This window comes from Nanorana parkeri, unplaced genomic scaffold (assembly GCF_000935625.1).
Source record: "Nanorana parkeri isolate BGI_ZX_2015 unplaced genomic scaffold, ASM93562v1 scaffold820, whole genome shotgun sequence".
In the NCBI taxonomy this organism is placed as follows: Eukaryota; Metazoa; Chordata; class Amphibia; order Anura; family Dicroglossidae; genus Nanorana; species Nanorana parkeri.
In genome coordinates, this window is record NW_017307088.1 from 116,355 (window position 1) to 135,142 (window position 18,788).

Consider the following 18,788-nt stretch of genomic DNA (forward strand, 5'->3'; position numbering starts at 1 on the left):
GGGGGATAAAAGTAGCTGGTGGATGCGGAACATTTCAGTTAAACACTAAAAAATGCCAGGAGGGCGAGGAATGCAAAGAGAAGACAAAGGTCTGCAGGCTGACACAAGTGTGTGGTCTCTACTGGCAGCTGACTACGAAAGGATGACAAGTTCTCCTAGAAATGATTTGATGTGCGAGCGTGTGATGTGGTGCCGACAGCAGCAGGAGCTGAACGCTACCCGATATGGATATAAGTGGCCGTTATGGGGGCCTAGCACTAGGACAATGCTCATGACAGCCAGTGCAAGACTCTGGTGCTTTGTTACTTATTAAAATATATGGGGTGTGGAGGATACAGAAAGGGGGACAATCCCAGACTGGTCATACACAAATATATGCTCCTAGAACACTGCTAGCGATGAATCAATGCGGGGGGACACCGCTAGAGATGAATCAATGCGGGGGGACACCGCTAGCGATGAATCAATGCGGGGGGACTCCGCTAGCAATGAATCAATGCGGGGGGACTCCGCTAGCAATGAATCAATGCGGGGGGACTCCGCTAGCAATGAATCAATGCGGGGGGACTCCGCTAGCAATGAATCAATGCGGGGGGACTCCGCTAGCAATGAATCAATGCGGGGGGACTCCGCTAGCAATGAATCAATGCGGGGGGACTCCGCTAGCAATGAATCAATGCGGGGGGACTCCGCTAGCAATGAATCAATGCGGGGGGACTCCGCTAGCAATGAATCAATGCGGGGGGACTCCGCTAGCAATGAATCAATGCGGGGGGACTCCGCTAGCAATGAATCAATGCGGGGGGACTCCGCTAGCAATGAATCAATGCGGGGGGACTCCGCTAGCAATGAATCAATGCGGGGGGACTCCGCTAGCAATGAATCAATGCGGGGGGACTCCGCTAGCAATGAATCAATGCGGGGGGACTCCGCTAGCAATGAATCAATGCGGGGGGACTCCGCTAGCAATGAATCAATGCGGGGGGACTCCGCTAGCAATGAATCAATGCGGGGGGACTCCGCTAGCAATGAATCAATGCGGGGGGACTCCGCTAGCAATGAATCAATGCGGGGGGACTCCGCTAGCAATGAATCAATGCGGGGGGACTCCGCTAGCAATGAATCAATGCGGGGGGACTCCGCTAGCAATGAATCAATGCGGGGGGACTCCGCTAGCAATGAATCAATGCGGGGGGACTCCGCTAGCAATGAATCAATGCGGGGGGACTCCGCTAGCAATGAATCAATGCGGGGGGACTCCGCTAGCAATGAATCAATGCGGGGGGACTCCGCTAGCAATGAATCAATGCGGGGGGACTCCGCTAGCAATGAATCAATGCGGGGGGACTCCGCTAGCAATGAATCAATGCGGGGGGACTCCGCTAGCAATGAATCAATGCGGGGGGACTCCGCTAGCAATGAATCAATGCGGGGGGACTCCGCTAGCAATGAATCAATGCGGGGGGACTCCGCTAGCAATGAATCAATGCGGGGGGACTCCGCTAGCAATGAATCAATGCGGGGGGACTCCGCTAGCAATGAATCAATGCGGGGGGACTCCGCTAGCAATGAATCAATGCGGGGGGACTCCGCTAGCAATGAATCAATGCGGGGGGACTCCGCTAGCAATGAATCAATGCGGGGGGACTCCGCTAGCAATGAATCAATGCGGGGGGACTCCGCTAGCAATGAATCAATGCGGGGGGACTCCGCTAGCAATGAATCAATGCGGGGGGACTCCGCTAGCAATGAATCAATGCGGGGGGACTCCGCTAGCAATGAATCAATGCGGGGGGACTCCGCTAGCAATGAATCAATGCGGGGGGACTCCGCTAGCAATGAATCAATGCGGGGGGACTCCGCTAGCAATGAATCAATGCGGGGGGACTCCGCTAGCAATGAATCAATGCGGGGGGACTCCGCTAGCAATGAATCAATGCGGGGGGACTCCGCTAGCAATGAATCAATGCGGGGGGACTCCGCTAGCAATGAATCAATGCGGGGGGACTCCGCTAGCAATGAATCAATGCGGGGGGACTCCGCTAGCAATGAATCAATGCGGGGGGACTCCGCTAGCAATGAATCAATGCGGGGGGACTCCGCTAGCAATGAATCAATGCGGGGGGACTCCGCTAGCAATGAATCAATGCGGGGGGACTCCGCTAGCAATGAATCAATGCGGGGGGACTCCGCTAGCAATGAATCAATGCGGGGGGACTCCGCTAGCAATGAATCAATGCGGGGGGACTCCGCTAGCAATGAATCAATGCGGGGGGACTCCGCTAGCAATGAATCAATGCGGGGGGACTCCGCTAGCAATGAATCAATGCGGGGGGACTCCGCTAGCAATGAATCAATGCGGGGGGACTCCGCTAGCAATGAATCAATGCGGGGGGACTCCGCTAGCAATGAATCAATGCGGGGGGACTCCGCTAGCAATGAATCAATGCGGGGGGACTCCGCTAGCAATGAATCAATGCGGGGGGACTCCGCTAGCAATGAATCAATGCGGGGGGACTCCGCTAGCAATGAATCAATGCGGGGGGACTCCGCTAGCAATGAATCAATGCGGGGGGACTCCGCTAGCAATGAATCAATGCGGGGGGACTCCGCTAGCAATGAATCAATGCGGGGGGACTCCGCTAGCAATGAATCAATGCGGGGGGACTCCGCTAGCAATGAATCAATGCGGGGGGACTCCGCTAGCAATGAATCAATGCGGGGGGACTCCGCTAGCAATGAATCAATGCGGGGGGACACTGCTAGAGCTCAATCAATAGGGGGGGAACACTGCTAGAGATCAATCAATATGGGGGAACACAACGGGCAACCAACGGGTTCATCTGCTGGAAAGTCTTCACCAGCATGGAACCACATTGACAGCTCCATCAGGTGATCATCCCGGGGACAATGACATCTAAGCCGGGGGGGTGGACAAATCAATACGGGATCCAGGAGCCAGTCTGTCTAATCCAGGAGCCAGTCTGTCCAATCCAGGATCCGGCTCCATTGACATTTACTACAGAAAACCTCAAAAGTTCGGCGCCGGTTGTAAATTTTGAGAATTGGCGACCTGGCTCCTTGGATTTGTCCAGCCCCGGTCTAGGGTTTGTCCTGTGATGGGTTCACTAGTACACACAGAGAATAGTTCCAGGGGCTGGAGATGACTGAAGCAGCGGGGACGAGTCTTTTATATGAGGAAAGGTCTTTGGTGTGTGATTATTATTCGGCTCAATCACTTAATCTGCCTCCAACAATCACATCATAGGTGTGTGGCCACCATTACAGAAAAGGGCAATCTGTGGCTACTGAAGACTGGAAGTGGGAATGAGCCCTCTTGTTCCCCATCTACCTCTCAGTCTGGCGGGGGGGGAATCTTCCCTGCTGGGCCCCAGGCTGTCAGAATGCCCCCAACAATGACCACAGATGATTGGCCGCAGTCACTGTTTGGCCAACAATCTTCGACCCGACTCCTTCCACAAGGAAAGATCGGACGGAGTGGTGCCGACTGGGCCGACCATGGATGGAATTGTGAGCAGTGTAAGGCCGGCTTTAGTGCCTCGATGGAGCAACAAGGGGTTACAAGACATTCTGATTCTTGTAGTCCCCCAAGCATAAAGCCTAAAGCTTCCCATACATGTCAGGATCTGACCGCTTTGAACCAAGGAGCCCCCTGCCCAATCAATCCCCCCCCCCCAACATGGACCAGGACCTCAAATAAGTTCTAATCTGGCCGGTCTCTAGCACTGTCACCACCATCGTGTCCCGATCCGATCGCTTGTGCAGGATACACAGACCTACCACTGACCCAATGAATAAGTCAAGCGGCAACATGTGTCCTCCCAGCAGATGTGCGTACCCCCAGGCTGGAGGATGCCAGCAGGGACCGTACCTGGTGCAGAGCTGTCAGCCCGTCCACATTGGTGCCATTGATCGGGGCTCCGGCCGCCAGCAGCTCCCGAACCTCCTCCTGGTCTCCAGACGAACAGGCGGCCATAAAGACGGCTCCTTGGGCGAAGCGGACCCGGGGGGCCCGGCGAGAGGTGCCACGGGGAAGACATCGCTCCGTCTCCGAGCCTAGCCATCGGCTCAGCTGCTCCTTTCTCTTCTCTTTAGCCGAGTCCGAGCGGCCACGATCATCCGCCGCCATCTTCCGAGTCCTGCCCGGGGACAGGCGGGAGGAGGGGACCGGGAGAGGCCAGGAGAGGGAGGGAGGCAGGCGGGAGGAGAGGCCGGGGGGAGGAGACGGTGATGATGGTGGCAGTGGAGGAATCTCCGGGGGGATCGGGGAGGAGGGAGCTGTCACTGGAGGATGCTCTGACACCAGCACACAGCTAAACCCACCGCCCGCATTAATGGAATATACTCAACTGACTGCAAGCCGCTGCCCTTAGCAACCACAATCATTAATTACAAGTCTCCGATAGGCCGCTGCTAAGGGCAAGTCCTAGCTCATTTGGTGCAGTGGCCCTTAGCAACCAATCAGCTTCTAGCTTTCATTTTCCCACACAGTTAAGAAAGCACTGATTGGCTGAGCCCCGGCTGAGACAAAGTTTGTCTGAGATATCTTTAATTCGTTCCCCTCAGTCTGGCTTTTATCATTTTGTCTTTGGCAGGGGATTTAGTTATTAGTTAATTACACACATTTTGAAGGTGATTTTTTTCACATTGAGGGGAACTCATCAAAACTGGAGAAGACAAAATCTGGAGCCGTTGCTTAGGGCAACCAATCAGCTTCTCTCTTCAGTTAAGATTTTAAAATGAAAGTGAGAAGCTGATTGGTTGTCGTGCACAGCTGCTCCAGATTTTGTCTGCTCCAGTTTTGATAAATTCCACTCACAGAGTTTATAACACTTAGCCCACATTCACTCCTGCCCGTTCCAGGAACATGCGTAACATTCATGCAGGCTTGTGCACGTTTGTGTGTGTTGTCATGCATCCCCATTGAGTTCAATAGGGCCTGAATGCATGGCAAATGCAGCAAAAACATTCATGTAGCAAATCTAGCGACATGCGTTCCGCGTTTTTGGCTTCCGCATTTGTGCGCATTTTAATGCATGCAAATGCTGAGGATGAACTCGAGTCTTCCTGGCCGCGTTTGGGGTGCCATTAGCAATCAATGGCAACACAAACAAGTTTTGCAGCGTTTCTGTCAATGCACGCCAAGGTGTTGGTTTGTGCACATGTGGCACGCATTCCTGGAACGTGCACGTATGACTGCAGGCTAAAGGACCAATTCACACCTACAGCTGCTGGCGTGCATTGCCAGTCACAATGCTTGTGCGTCAATGTCAGTGCATTGCATTGTTTACCTTTTTTTTCTTAGAACTTTATTAAAATGTCACAAGTGACATTTCATTATGTTCTATGGGCACTTTGGTTGTTCCAGGACAGGGCCAGCTAAAAAGTACTACATGAATGCAGATCTTTTTTCATTCCCGCACACGCCACTGCAACATGGGGGTGTACACTAGGCCCATTTGAAACAAGGCAAATTGCCTTGTCTAGCGTTGGGGATGCATGGGGAAAAATGGCCAGCGCAGCCCCAACGCATCTGGTGTGAATGCAGCCGTTATCGATGGTCAAAAAATAAATCTGTATTTCTATATTGAATTTCCATAAGTTCTATCCCACTGCTTATAAGTACATCCATAACATTATCATTGCTTGCTGGAAGCAATGCATGATGGGGTATGTAGTCTTGAGGAATGGAGATTGCATCAAGCAGCAGGGAAAGAGACGCAAAGCACACTGGGAATCCAGGAAGTTGGTGAAAGTGATGGGCAGACAGAAGGCAGCGCTCACTCCATAAAAGGGATTTTTACATGTAAGCTTTGATATGCAATATCAGAAACAACTCTACTATGTATTCCTATTACAATGCTGATGTTATAACAGGAGAGGATATGCTAGGACTATAGAATTCCTTTAAGGGCTTGTTCACACCAATTGCGATGTGTTCCAGAGCAGTAGCTGCTGGAACGCATTTCAATCGCTCACTAAACATCCCCCTTCGTTCTGGGGCGGGAGGGGGCGTGACGGTGCATTGAGGTCAATGGCACCGCAGCCACGTGTGATCGGACGTGTGGCAAAACTTTGCCTGGGTTCACTGTGAATGCAAAAAAATAGAGCATGCAGCATTTTTTTGCGTTCACAGTGGAACGGAACGCAGACAATGTTTTGCCAAGCGTCCTATTGGACTGTAGGCGGAGGCGTGGCCATTGACTTCAAGGCCCCGCTTCTGAACGAAGGGGGAAGTTTAGTGTGCTACCGCTCTGGAACGCACCGCAATTGGTTTGAATGGGCCCTAAAAGGGACTGATTTATAAAACTTCCATCCATTGACTTCAATGCACCACCACGTCCCCTACTGCCCCAGAACGAAGAGGGAAGTTTAGTGAGCGAATGCTGTGCGTTCCAGCAGCTACCGCCCTGGAACGCACTGCAATTGGTGTGAATAGGCCCTAAAAGGGGCTGATTTATAAAACTTCCATCCGGTCATATGCTGGGTACATGCCGTTTGCACAGCTTTCCCGCCATTAGGAGCATAGGAAGGAGAAGGAGCATACCTCAAGACTGCAAGGCCTAAGTGCTCCTTTTGTTTAGGGAGCTAAAATAACAGAGATATACTCCCCCAAACCACAATCCCAGCTGGCTCCTACACCACTCCCTCCAGCCTCTCTCATCCTCCTTTCCAGTGATGGAATGTCCCTCATGTCCAGTACCCTGTATAGGGCCTTAGACCGCCGGCGCGGAGGGGAGGAGAGACTAGTCCAAGAGCCAGCCGCAATCATGGTTTGTGTGAGTATGTCTCTGTTCCTTTTGCTCCCTAGAAAAAAATGAGCACCTAACCTTTGCAGTGTGGGGGTAGCCCAGCTACAAGGGTTAACATTTTATCGGCCTGGAGTTCTTCTTTAATGTCAAGTTAATTAAAGTTAAAAAAAAACAAGCACACTTATTTCCCTCAATATAGTTCTGTTATTCGGGGTGTATTCATAAAATGTTCGCAGAGACGTTCGTCCTGCGAAAATCTGACTTTTACCTTTGCACCGCATCATGGCCACTAGATGGAGGTGAGGAGCATAGGAATTTTTCTATGAGCACAGGAATTTCCTATGCTCCTCAGCTCCATCTAGTGGCCACAATGAGGTGCACATGTAAGTCAGATTTTCGCAGGACGAACAGCTGTGCAAATGTTTTATAGGTGCACCCCATAATAACACATCTATGGTGAGAGAAATGAGGGTGCCTGGAGTCAGATTTTCACAGAACAAAAGGCTCAGCACTGCAGATCTTTTAGATCTCCCTGCTGGCAGGCGTCCCCAGGCCATGACCAAGTGCCTGACTTTTCAGAGGGGGGTGACACCAAAATGACTGTCAGTCATTTTGGTGTCACCCCCTCCGATGGTGTCACCCGCTACAGGCCGCACCCCCCTTGTGACGCCACTACCTGCTGGTCATTTCTCTGCCACTTTCTCTGCTTTGCCAGTCACAAGACGTAGCATGCCTCCTGTGCCTAGGGCTGGTTCCTGTAGAGTTAGAGGACTTGTCCTGCTTTCTGCTTCTGACCAAAAGCACCACAAGGGCAACGTCATAGTGATAAGATCGCTAAAAAAATGCAAACAATTCACCTGCTTTTATGTGTCACTGCCTTGATGGCTGGATGAGCAAGGTGTCCCTCCTTGTGAGATGAAAAAGCTGCACAATATAAGTCACCAGTGAGCAACATTTCGCTCATGCAGCCAGCGAGGGAGCGACACATGAAAACAGGTATTTCTCTACCCTGTATAGACCAGTATAATGATCCTGTGGGTGGAGAGTTGTCTCTAGTGTGACATGGCCCTAGGGGTTGATAGCGATCATTGGGCATTAATCACTAGGGATGGCTACACATGCAGTTGTACGTAGTAGCGATAGATCACACAATTCCATGCTACACTCCATACGTGCAGCAATATTATTGAGGAATCATGGGTGGTCATAGGTTTTGGGTGCTGAAGCAAAAATCACCCGTGTGCTTAGACCCCCTACATAATAGTATGTAAGTGAACTATAGTGTATTTTGTGTTTAAAGCTGAGCCTTAGGCAAACTGCTGAATACACAGAGAAAATAAACACAGCAATACCTCAGTTCACGAACACTTCGGTTCGCGAACAGAAAGTTCGTCAAAATTTTGCTTCCATTTACGAACTCCACATCGGGTGACGAACACGGCCGCGGCCATCCTCCCCGCTCTGACAGTAAGTCATGGACACGCGTCAAACACACACAAAAGCCTGTTAAAAAAAATGTGTGAGGCTCGCAGCTCTGCTTGTCGCGCATTAAAATGAACGGGGTGATGCATGGTGATGGTGGCAAAACCACACTCATGTGAACTCATGTCCAGGCATCGCAAAGTGTAAACAGGGCCTGAAAATGCTGCATGAGCTACATTGCTACTGCTGCATTTCTCGGACATGTGGAAGCCCATTATTTGAATGGGCTAATGCGCAGCAACAGCGGCAAAACCGCACACGTATGCATGCATGCATTCACTCATCGTGAAGTGTGAACGGGGCCTTAGAATGAAAGCTGTTGTTGAATCGGACACTGAATCCTCATAGAAGATGTTCACAATATAATGGTTCCATAGTAACAGAAATATTATTCTTGGACATGCAGAGTAATCACGGTAGACCACCCGGTACTATTATTCTACAAGCAGATGGTGCTCACAGAGGTGAACGGCTCCCACACACATGTTGTGATTATATCACTTCTGATGAAAAATCTTTTCACAAACCTTCTAATGAATGCGGCTTTCACACCGAATAATCTAAATCTGATAGGCTGGATATACAGCGCTGAACAAGTGCTGGAAACAGATCACACGACTTGGCTGCACACAGAACAAAACCTTTCATGTGCTGTGCTCAGGGTGGTGGGGGTGGGAATTCATTTAAAAAGAACCTGTCAGTAAAGCGTACCTAAACCTAAAAAGGTTATATACCTCTTACCAGTCCTTAAATGATGTGGCTGCATTAGTTTTCTTTTTTTCAGGCTTCCCCCCCCCCCCCCCCCTTATTTTCACCTCTTGCAAATAACACATTTCCTGTTCTTTGTGTCTACACTCATTTCTTCACTGTGTCTATGGACGCAGCTAAGGTTGTCACACAGGCTGGACTTCAGACATGTCTGCTTTTGTTCATCTCCATTATAAGGTGGATTAATGACACTAGAGGTATGCGAATATGCGCGTTTCGTGCCACACGTTTTTACCACGATTCGCAGTAAAAAAAAACGCGTGCCAAACGTGCATTTCCAAGGGCTATCTGGCTGTATCCCAATGGATTTGCGCGGCAAATATGCCCCAAAGAAGCTCCTGTACTTCTTTGGGCGTGTTGCAGCGCTTTCTTACGTGCTGTAAAGCGCCCAGGTGGGAACCATGCCCATAGGCAATCATTGGTTTTCACATGTTGAGCGTTTTACAGCGCGTAGGAACTCGCTGTAAAACGCCTAGGTGTGAACCAGGCCTTAGTGTGCCAAGGCACTCCGATGCAAAAATCCTCATAGCTGTATATCTGCAGTGCATTCCTTGGTATGCGAGTGTACCTAGACACTCCTATGCATAGATACCATTAGATGTATATCTGCAGTGCACTTCCTGGTATGTGAGTGTGCCTAGGAACTCCTATGCATAGATCCCCATAGATGTATATCTGCAGTACACTTCCTGGCATGTGAGTGTACCTAGGAACTCCTATGCATAGATCCCCATAGATGTATATCTGCAGTTCACTTCCTGGCATGTGAGTGTACCTAGGAACTCCTATGCATAGATCCCCATAGATGTATATCTGCAGTTCACTTCCTGGTTTGTGAGTGTGCCTAGGAACTCCTATGCATAGATCCCCATAGATGTATATCTGCAGTTCACTTCCTGGTTTGTGAATGTACCTAGGAACTCCTATGCATAGATCCCCATAGATGTGTATCTGCAGTACACTTCCTGGTTTGTAAGTGTACCTAGGCACTCCTGGGCATACAACCTCATAGAAGTATATCTGCAGTGTACTTCCTGATATGCGAGTGTGCTAGGCACTTCTGTGCATAGATCCTCATAGATGTATATCTGCAGTGTGAGAACTAAGGCACTGCTGGCTCTGAATACTACTGTCGGGAGATTTGGTGATGTCACTACTGTGCTGCTCACCTTTTTCCTTGCTGTAGGCTCTGTCTTTACGTAAATGGCCGCCTCCATACAGAGACACAGTGCGGAACAAGGCATTGGAAAGTCAGTAATAGGAAAACATCAGCTGGAGGGAGACCACAAACAATTTTGCCCCGTTTGCTCTTTTTTTTTTTAGGCACAGCTTCAGGGTTCAGCTCCCCTTTATGTAAAGTGTTCACACAACCGTAAGTACCTTCAAATATATAACAATATACTGAAATAATAAAGCTTACTGACCTGTGACAAAATACAGACAGGAAGTCAGCTCAGTAGAGGAAATATGTCCTTCAGCATCATTACATTCCGTGTTACCCCATGGAAGTGTTTGAAACCTGCATAGATTTTAAGAATCATAGGATACCGGTGACAGATAAAGATGAAAATGGTTCCTCTAATCTGCCTATTTATTTTACCCAATGATGGTTTTGTCTAGAGACTTATCTTCATCTGTCCCAGACAGATAAGTGTGCATTTATTGTATATTTCCCTCTCTGCCTCCTCCACTCCCCCCAGCACTTTGACCAGCATATTATTGCTGTCTCCAGGATCTGACGCTGCCTGAAATCATATGACATCCTCTGATCTGTCTTGGATCACGTGTGACACCATCGTCATCCACTTCAATGGGAAGTGCTGGGGAGCAATTATGAGTGAACAGAAAGTATGCTTAAAGGCCAACTGTACCTATAGCTGAATTTGGCTCATCTATAGGGATGAATGGGGTAGCGGCACATGTGCATAGTAGGAAGAGAACAGCAAAGGCTGTGTGGTGCCAGGCAGGGATGCCGATGAGGTCACGTAGTTTACCAGGGCTGCGGCTTTCAGGGGGTGAGAGACTAAGTAAAAGACAACTGAATGAACAGTACAATTGTCCTTATAAAGAGAAGTAAAACCAAACCTTTTTTTGGCTTTACATCTCTTCAGGAGTAAATTTACTAATATACAGTGGTACCTCGGTTCACGAACTTCATTCGTTCCACAATTCTGGTCGCGAACAGAATCAAGCTGTGATCAGACAGCGATCTCGACTAGAGGAAGCCATGACCATGTGTCAGAGCGGGGAAGATGGCTGCGGTTGTGTTCGTTAACGGATGCGGAGTTTGCGAACGGAAGCATAATTTTGCCGAACTTCATGTTTGCCAACCGAAGTGTTCGTGAATCGAGGTACCACTGTACTCCTGTGACCCCCAAAGTCAACATATGCTGACAGCACTGAGCCGCGATGCAGCCAGGAATTATCCCATACAATATTGTCAGAATCTACTACCCGTTTGCCTGATGGACAGCTGGCTCTGCTTCTATATAACCAGAGCTCCCTCTCCTGTCTGTCCTTCCAATGATGGCTGGAGGAATGAAGAGGGGAACTCCTGCAGGGAGAAGAGATTAACAGTCACCAATCTCGGCAGGGAGGAACCCACGAGCTGAGCGATCAGTTACATGATCGCTCAGATCTCGGTATAGGGCCAGCGTATGACAGCTACAATGTCCCACACCAGCTCGAAGTATTGGGGACAGTAAATTTGACTCTCCCATTGATTCTCCTTTAAGGCCTCAACCACACTTGCGATTAGGGCTATAAGTGAATAACAGCGGCACAAAGCTGCGGTTTGCCGATTACCTGTGGTTAGGGACAGACAGTCATCTCTGGACACATCAAGTGATCATTATCTAGCCTCAACCGCAGGTAATCCGTAGATGTCCAATTACATCTGAACAGCCACTGTCAGACTCTTTGCTTTGTATAGGCTCAACAGCAGCAGCTATTTGCACAGAGCTGTCATTCTGGCCACAGGAACCCGCAGATTTTTGCCACTGAAATTTGCCTATAGCCCTAATCTCATGTGTGAATGGGGCCTTAAAGGGGAACTTTCCCCATATCTTTGAAATTACAACAAACACACCTTTAGAAATGTTTAGTAATGACAATCTACAAACAGATACTTCTAGATAATTGCTGGCTTTGTATTCTTTGCATACCTTATTTTTCTTATCCTCCTTATTCTTCTCAGTGGCCATTTTTACTAAGGGCAGATTAATGCATCTCCCTTTACTTCCTGGAACTCTGGCACATGTGACTAGGACATGTGACCATGCACACAATCTCAGGGGAGGAAACCGCCTTTCTGTGAGAGCTTGTGAGATTACAGATGAGATTACCCAGGAATGCTCTGCTGATTTGACCTTTCCAGGATGCAACTCTTGGGCACATTACATAACTAATTCCTAAGAGGACCAGGAAGTTAAAGAAAAAACAATACTTGTAAGTAAAAGAAAATATATTTATTTTACTAATGAATGTAAGATGATTTCATATCAGCAGAGCTGATGTGATTTTTAGTGAAAGGGGGTAAAGGTCTGTTTTGACATTTAACCTCCCTGGCGGTATGATTTTTTTTTTTTTAACTTTTAAAATTCCCTCCGGTTCCGCCAGTTCCCAGCAGCAACCACTGCAACCCCTGTAGTTCTCATGAAAATGCCAAGTATCGGCACTGGTATCTGAAAAGTATTGGTGCATCCCTAAGGCTGGGTTCACACCTGGGCGTACTATAGGCGCGTTTTGTCAGCTCGTTTTCTAGTTAAGTGAAACGCGCGTTCGACGCTGGTTTTTATACCTCCCTGGCGGTATGATTTTTTAAAAAAAATTTCCTTTATTTTCTCTATCTTTTTTGCAGGTTTTTTTTCTAACTTTCAAACGTCCCGCTGGTTCCACCCTCCTGCGACGCGGACGCTCGCAAGGGACAGAAGACGGCAGTGGACGGAGGACACAGCGGGGATCGCGGACAAGGTAAGACCTACGCTGTATTCCCGAGTGGGGCTCGGCGGTAACGCTTTGTTAACCCCGAGCCACACTCGGGAATACCAATGGATACGCGTGGAAATACGCCCCAAAGAAGCTCCTGTACTTGTTTGGGCTTAGGGCGTTTTTCAGCGCGTTTCCACGTGCTTTAATACGCCCAGGTGGGAACCATGCCCATAGGAAATTATGGGATTTCACTTGCTGAGCGTTTTTCAGCACTTCGATCAGCGCTGAAAAATGCCCAGGTGTGAACCCAGCCTAATAGTGATCAAATCAAAGGTTGTTTGTAACATTAACAGTTGACATGTTTGGCACAAACTGAAGACAGCATTTTAAGACAAGAACCTCACAACAACTGTGAAACATGGTGGTGGAAATGTTATGGTTTAGAGCTGTTTTGCTGCATAAGGACCTGGGCAACCTTTTGCTATTGAGACAACTCAAGTGCGCTTGATGAGAATGTGAGACCATCCATCCGAAAGTTCATTTTGAACCAGAAATTGGGCTTTCAACATGAAAATGATCCAAAGCACAAATGCTGAATACACAAATGAATGATATAAATAGAGGGGTTATGGACTGGCTTAATCAAAGTCCTGATTTGAATCCCATTGAAGGGTTGTGGGGAGATTTAAAATGGAAATTTCATGCAAGCAAACCCATAAACATCTTGCAACTGAAGGGAATTTGCACGGGGGACTGGTCAAAAATTTTGACCAGGTCTATGTCACAGACTGGTGAGCAGTTATGTAAAACATCCACAAGAAGTAATTTCTGCTAAAGGGGGCAATATTAGTTTCTAAGGTCAAGGATCTATTTATTTTTTCCTCAGCAAACCATTACATCTTTTCATATTATTGTTGAATTATGAAAAAAAGCACGTTTTCCTTTTCAAGTCTATCACCTTTATGGCACTGTTTGAATAAAGATCTAACGTTTGCATGGTTGAAAAAGTCAACATATTTCAGCATTGGGTGTATTTACTTTTTTTCACATGACGGTATACACCGTTACACCACAACACCAAGAAATTATCTTATTACTGATCTCACTCCAGTAAACTGAAATCTAATTGGTAGCTGTGGGTGCTTGTACTTTGCACTGCTTTATTGAATACTCAATGCATTCTGGGGAAAAAGCCATCAAGCCCAAAGCCGATCAACACAGACCCTAAACCAGCCCAATGATTTTCAGGTGCCTCAAAACAGGACCCTTGTTCTCTGTGTGGACGCAGTGGTTACCCTGCAGAGGTCTGACACATCCCCTGCTGAGTTAGACCTATAAGCTCTTAAATCAGAAAAGCTCATATTCCTTGATGATTGGAGACCTCTGGCTGACTTATCAGGGGGTGTCTATTTACAGTAGGTCCCCTACATATGAACGGGTTCCATTTGGAAAGCAGGTTCGTAAGTCCAATTTGTTCCCAAGTCCAACAAAGTTATCCTAGGTACCAAGCTACATCACTGCTGTTTTTTATGCTTGCTTCTGGAGATCCTGGGCTTGAAAAAAAGATACTGTACTCTATACTCTAAAGCAGTGGTTCTCAACCTGTGTAACCTCAGGACCCTCATTTGTCCTTGGTAATTAAGTCACAACCCAAGTCACACTGCAATTGAATGCACAGCATTAGGGTGCGGGCGTAAGAACTGTGGGTGGGAGGTGCCGTTGGGATACAATTCAAATGATTGGCATCGCAACACACCTCCCACACCAGAATGCACGGTAGGTGCGATTGCGTGGCACAGTGCATTAATCGAACGGGCCCTCAAAAACACTGGCACAATCTGACACACTCACAGACATTCTCACATACACACTCCCAAATAAATGTAATGTAATTTACACCGAATCTCCCCACCTTCCAAGAACCGGAGTGGATCCTCAGCCTGGGGTCCAGTGTGGGCTGCTGTGCTGTGACGGAGCTTCATCCATATGTGCATTGCTGGTGCGCTACCTTGCGCTCCCTATAGAGGTTTTCGGGAGCCACAATGTGATGTCACTCTTGTCCAGGCACCTCTATAGGATACGTGAAGGAGCTGCAAGCAATGCACATATGGATGGAGCTCCCTCACAGCCATAGCTCCATCCCATCTCAAGCTGAAACTAGGAGCTGGGCAGCATATTTTGAAGCACAGCATGGCGCAGGAACTGACAGTGCTGCGCTAGGGGGAGACAGAGGGGCCTCTCACCTAGAAAAGTATAAAGGCTTGCGGCGACCCACTGAAAACGGGGTCGCGACCTACTTTTGGGTCACGACCCACCAGTTGAGAACCAAGGCTCTAAAGTACACAAAAGGCACACACATGACAATGTAAGCCAGACACGTGAACTAACGTATGTGATTGGACATGTGAACGCATGTTCGCATCTTGGAAAGTTTTGGATGTAGGGGACTTACTCTATTATTTTTATTTATATAGCACCAACATTTTACACAGTGCACATTTAAACCAGTCCCTGCCCTTAAGGAGCTTACAATCCGAGGTCCCCATCTCACATACATACAAGGCCATTTTAGACAGGAAGTGAGCAGAAACATGTACGGTCGGGAAGTGAGCAGAAACATGTACCAATCAGCTCACTTCCTGATCGTCTCCCCACCTGGATTCCCCCCCTCCCCTCTCTGATCCTCCAGGGTGAGTGGAGGAATAAACGGGGAGGGGGCGGGCACAGCTGGCTCTGCCTCGAAATAGGCTGAGCCAACTGTCACTCACGTAGCTGGGTGAATCTTGACAGTATTGTCAGGATCCGCCCCGGCGCTCTCAGTATATCGCGGGCAATAGCCTGCAATATACTGAGGTTTGGGTCACGGGAGGAGGTTAGTAAACGTCCTCCCGTGACCCTAAAGAGAACTATGGGGAAAAACAAACACTTACCCCATAGATCTCTTTTAAAGCAAACACAAGATCATCGGCACAGACCCTTAAACTGAAAGTTTAGTTGGGCTTTAATATATATACTGGTCATTTATAGCAACAAGAGAACCTGAACATTTCCCAGGGACTAATAGTTTCAGAAACTGTTCAAGTGCTTCAGAACCCAAATGATTAATACAATCTATTTACAAGCTGAAAATTCGACTGCCATTTGATATCAGTTAAATCTGAAACAAAGAGCTCAAATTGTGCGTGATGTACCTGGGAAATGATTTTTCAATTGAGGCAATTGCCAAACGGTATGTTATGAAGAACCCGGTTACTTCATTAATATTGCACGGCAATGTGAAGGTGTAATTTAAGGCAAAAATGTATTCTAGGATTTGCTCTCCAGTGCCCTAGGGCCACACATAGCACAGGTTGAGAAACCCCCTCAGAACAATTACATTTATTCATTAGAACTCACATGGCAGCGTGTGGGCTTAAGGTAACAATGGGATAGGTGGTAAGGATAAAGCAGTTTTTACATCTCCAGAATGGCAACTTAAAGGCCTCTGTGGTCTTTATGCAATATCTTAATGCAAACACTAATTGTTAGTTGTAATATTTACTACTGCTTGTAATTGGACAGCACAGTGGCTAAGTGGTTAGAATTATTGCCTTGCTATGCCAAAGTTTTACACAAAGTTGGTAGATTGTTCGATTTCTAAAAAGACAGTACAGGGTTTACAAAGTGTTTCATGATCCCCATGTCCTTTGGGATGTGCCACTACGTAGATGGCAACATATCAGTTGCTGTTGCAGGTTATCCACCATTTATTCTGAAATACTGGAAACTATGGTCAGTCTTTTTTGGGGATTTTCCTGGTTTCCAGGTAGTTTAACGACTTTCTCTCTGTAACATACTGTGACGAGCACTGGGTGACAATGCAATAGATCAATATGGTCATAATAGGCTGGGATTTGTTTGTAAGGACGTGACTGGAGCCTTCATTATTCATTGGCTTCATCAATCATGTCTGTTCTGTACTTAGGTCAGCCTCCTGACCACTAGTAGTCATAAACAAGATTACAATTCAGTGCCATAGTATACAATATCAAAGTTAACGTTGAACACCAGCTATAAATGTTTATGTATACTTTATATCTGAAAGGGCCAAGGGAATCCTGTAAAATACTGTAGTAGCCAGAGATACTACTGCAGTGTTGACAGAGATTTTCTGGGTCCTGTATGCCACTTTTATAACGGCTTCCCCTGTGAAAACACAAGGCCTCGCTTGCTCAGCCCAGCAGCCTTTCAGAGAAAGCCTAATATTTTTATCAATGAATACAAGGCATTTTCCGATTGGATGAGGGGTGGTTACATCATGATCCCCAGTGTTTTACAGGATCCCCATGGTCCTACCAGGTATTATAATTAAAAAAAAAAAAAAGTATACTTACACTGGGCCAACCTATCTTAATGTAAGCATAGGTAAAAATCTATACCTGGAGTTCAGGTTTAAGGTGGTTTTTATTATACTTGCATAGTGTTACACTTTTAGTCCAGTTATGCAGCCATGCCAGCCCACGCTAAAATCAAGGCAGTGACCCTGCTATTTTTTTTTAATCATTTCCCCTTCCATGATTTACAAATCCCCCTTGATTCCTGTCATTCACCAGAGACCAGGCTGTCCTCCTTCCCTGCAAATTTGCTAAGTGACCCGTAATTTGTAATACAGTCCTGATATGTCCAAGTTTGTAAAGCTCAGTATATATGTGTGCAGTAGCTGTTTTGGTAACTGTCCCTAATAGGCCGACAATTAAATATAGATATTGCACAGTACTACCTCTCTGGTTATGCAATTATGCAGATATTATGCATGGTCCAACACTATAATAACATACAGTGCTAGCATGGTTAGGTGAGACGTTTTTTTCTGGCAGCTCAGTGGAGAAGATTGAAGGGAGATGTTTAGCAGCATTATGATGCTTTTTCATAGGTCATTATATATAGATCAGCCATAACATTATGTTCACCCACCTAATATCAAGTAGGTCCCCCTTTTGCCACCAAAACAGATCTGACCAGTCAAGGTATGGACTCCACTACACCACTGAAGGTATGCTGTGTTACCTGGTACCAAGCCATAGCAGACCCTTTAAGTCCTGTAAGTTGAGAGGTCAGGCCTCCATGGATTGGACATGTTTTTCCAGCATATTACACAGATTCTCATTTGGACTGAGATCTGGAGAATTTGGGGGCCAATTCAACACCTCAAACTCATTGCTGTGTACCTCATAACCATTTTTGAGCCATTTTTGCAGTGTGGCAGAGTGCATTATCCTGCTAAAAGAGACCACTGCCATCAGGGAATAACATTTTCCTGAAGGGGTGTACTTGGTCAGCAGCAATGTTTAGGTAGGTGGTGCGTTTCAAAGTAACATCCACATGAATGGCAGGACCCAAAGTTTTCCAGTAAAACATTGCCCAAGGCATCACACTGCTTGTGCTGGCTTGCCTTCTTCCCATAGTGGATCTTGGTGCCATCTCTTCCCCAGGTAAGCGACATACACGCAATTGGCCATCCACATGATGTAAAAGAAAACATTATTCCTCTTCCATTGCTCCATGGTCCAGTTCTGATGCTCACATGCCCATTGTAAGTACTTTTGGCAGTGGACACAGGTCTCCCTGAACGTTCTGTGGCTACGCATCCCAATATGCAACAAACTACGATGCACTGTGTGTTCAGACAACTTTCCATCGGAACCAGCATCAACTTTTTCAGCTGTTTGAGCTTCAATACCTCTTCTATTGGATCGGACTAAATGGGCCAGCCTTTGCTCCCCCACGTGCATCAGTTAGCTTTGGCCGTCCATGACCCTATCACGGGTTCACTGGTTTTCCTTCCTTGGACCACTT

The 18,788-nt window shown here is 47.4% G+C and overlaps 1 protein-coding gene across 1 annotated transcript in view; it reads right to left on the reverse strand.

The window, feature by feature from the left end:
* Positions 1 to 4,218, reverse strand: part of LOC108794189 (protein phosphatase 1 regulatory subunit 12A-like) — a 29,984-nt gene extending 25,766 nt beyond the window's left edge. The window contains exon 1 of the mRNA XM_018565190.1: positions 3,893 to 4,218. Coding sequence (XP_018420692.1) covers positions 3,893 to 4,150 — 258 coding nt within the window. The 5' untranslated portion in view covers positions 4,151 to 4,218. The remainder of the gene's footprint in view (positions 1 to 3,892) is intronic.
* Positions 4,219 to 18,788: the final 14,570 nt, after the last annotated feature.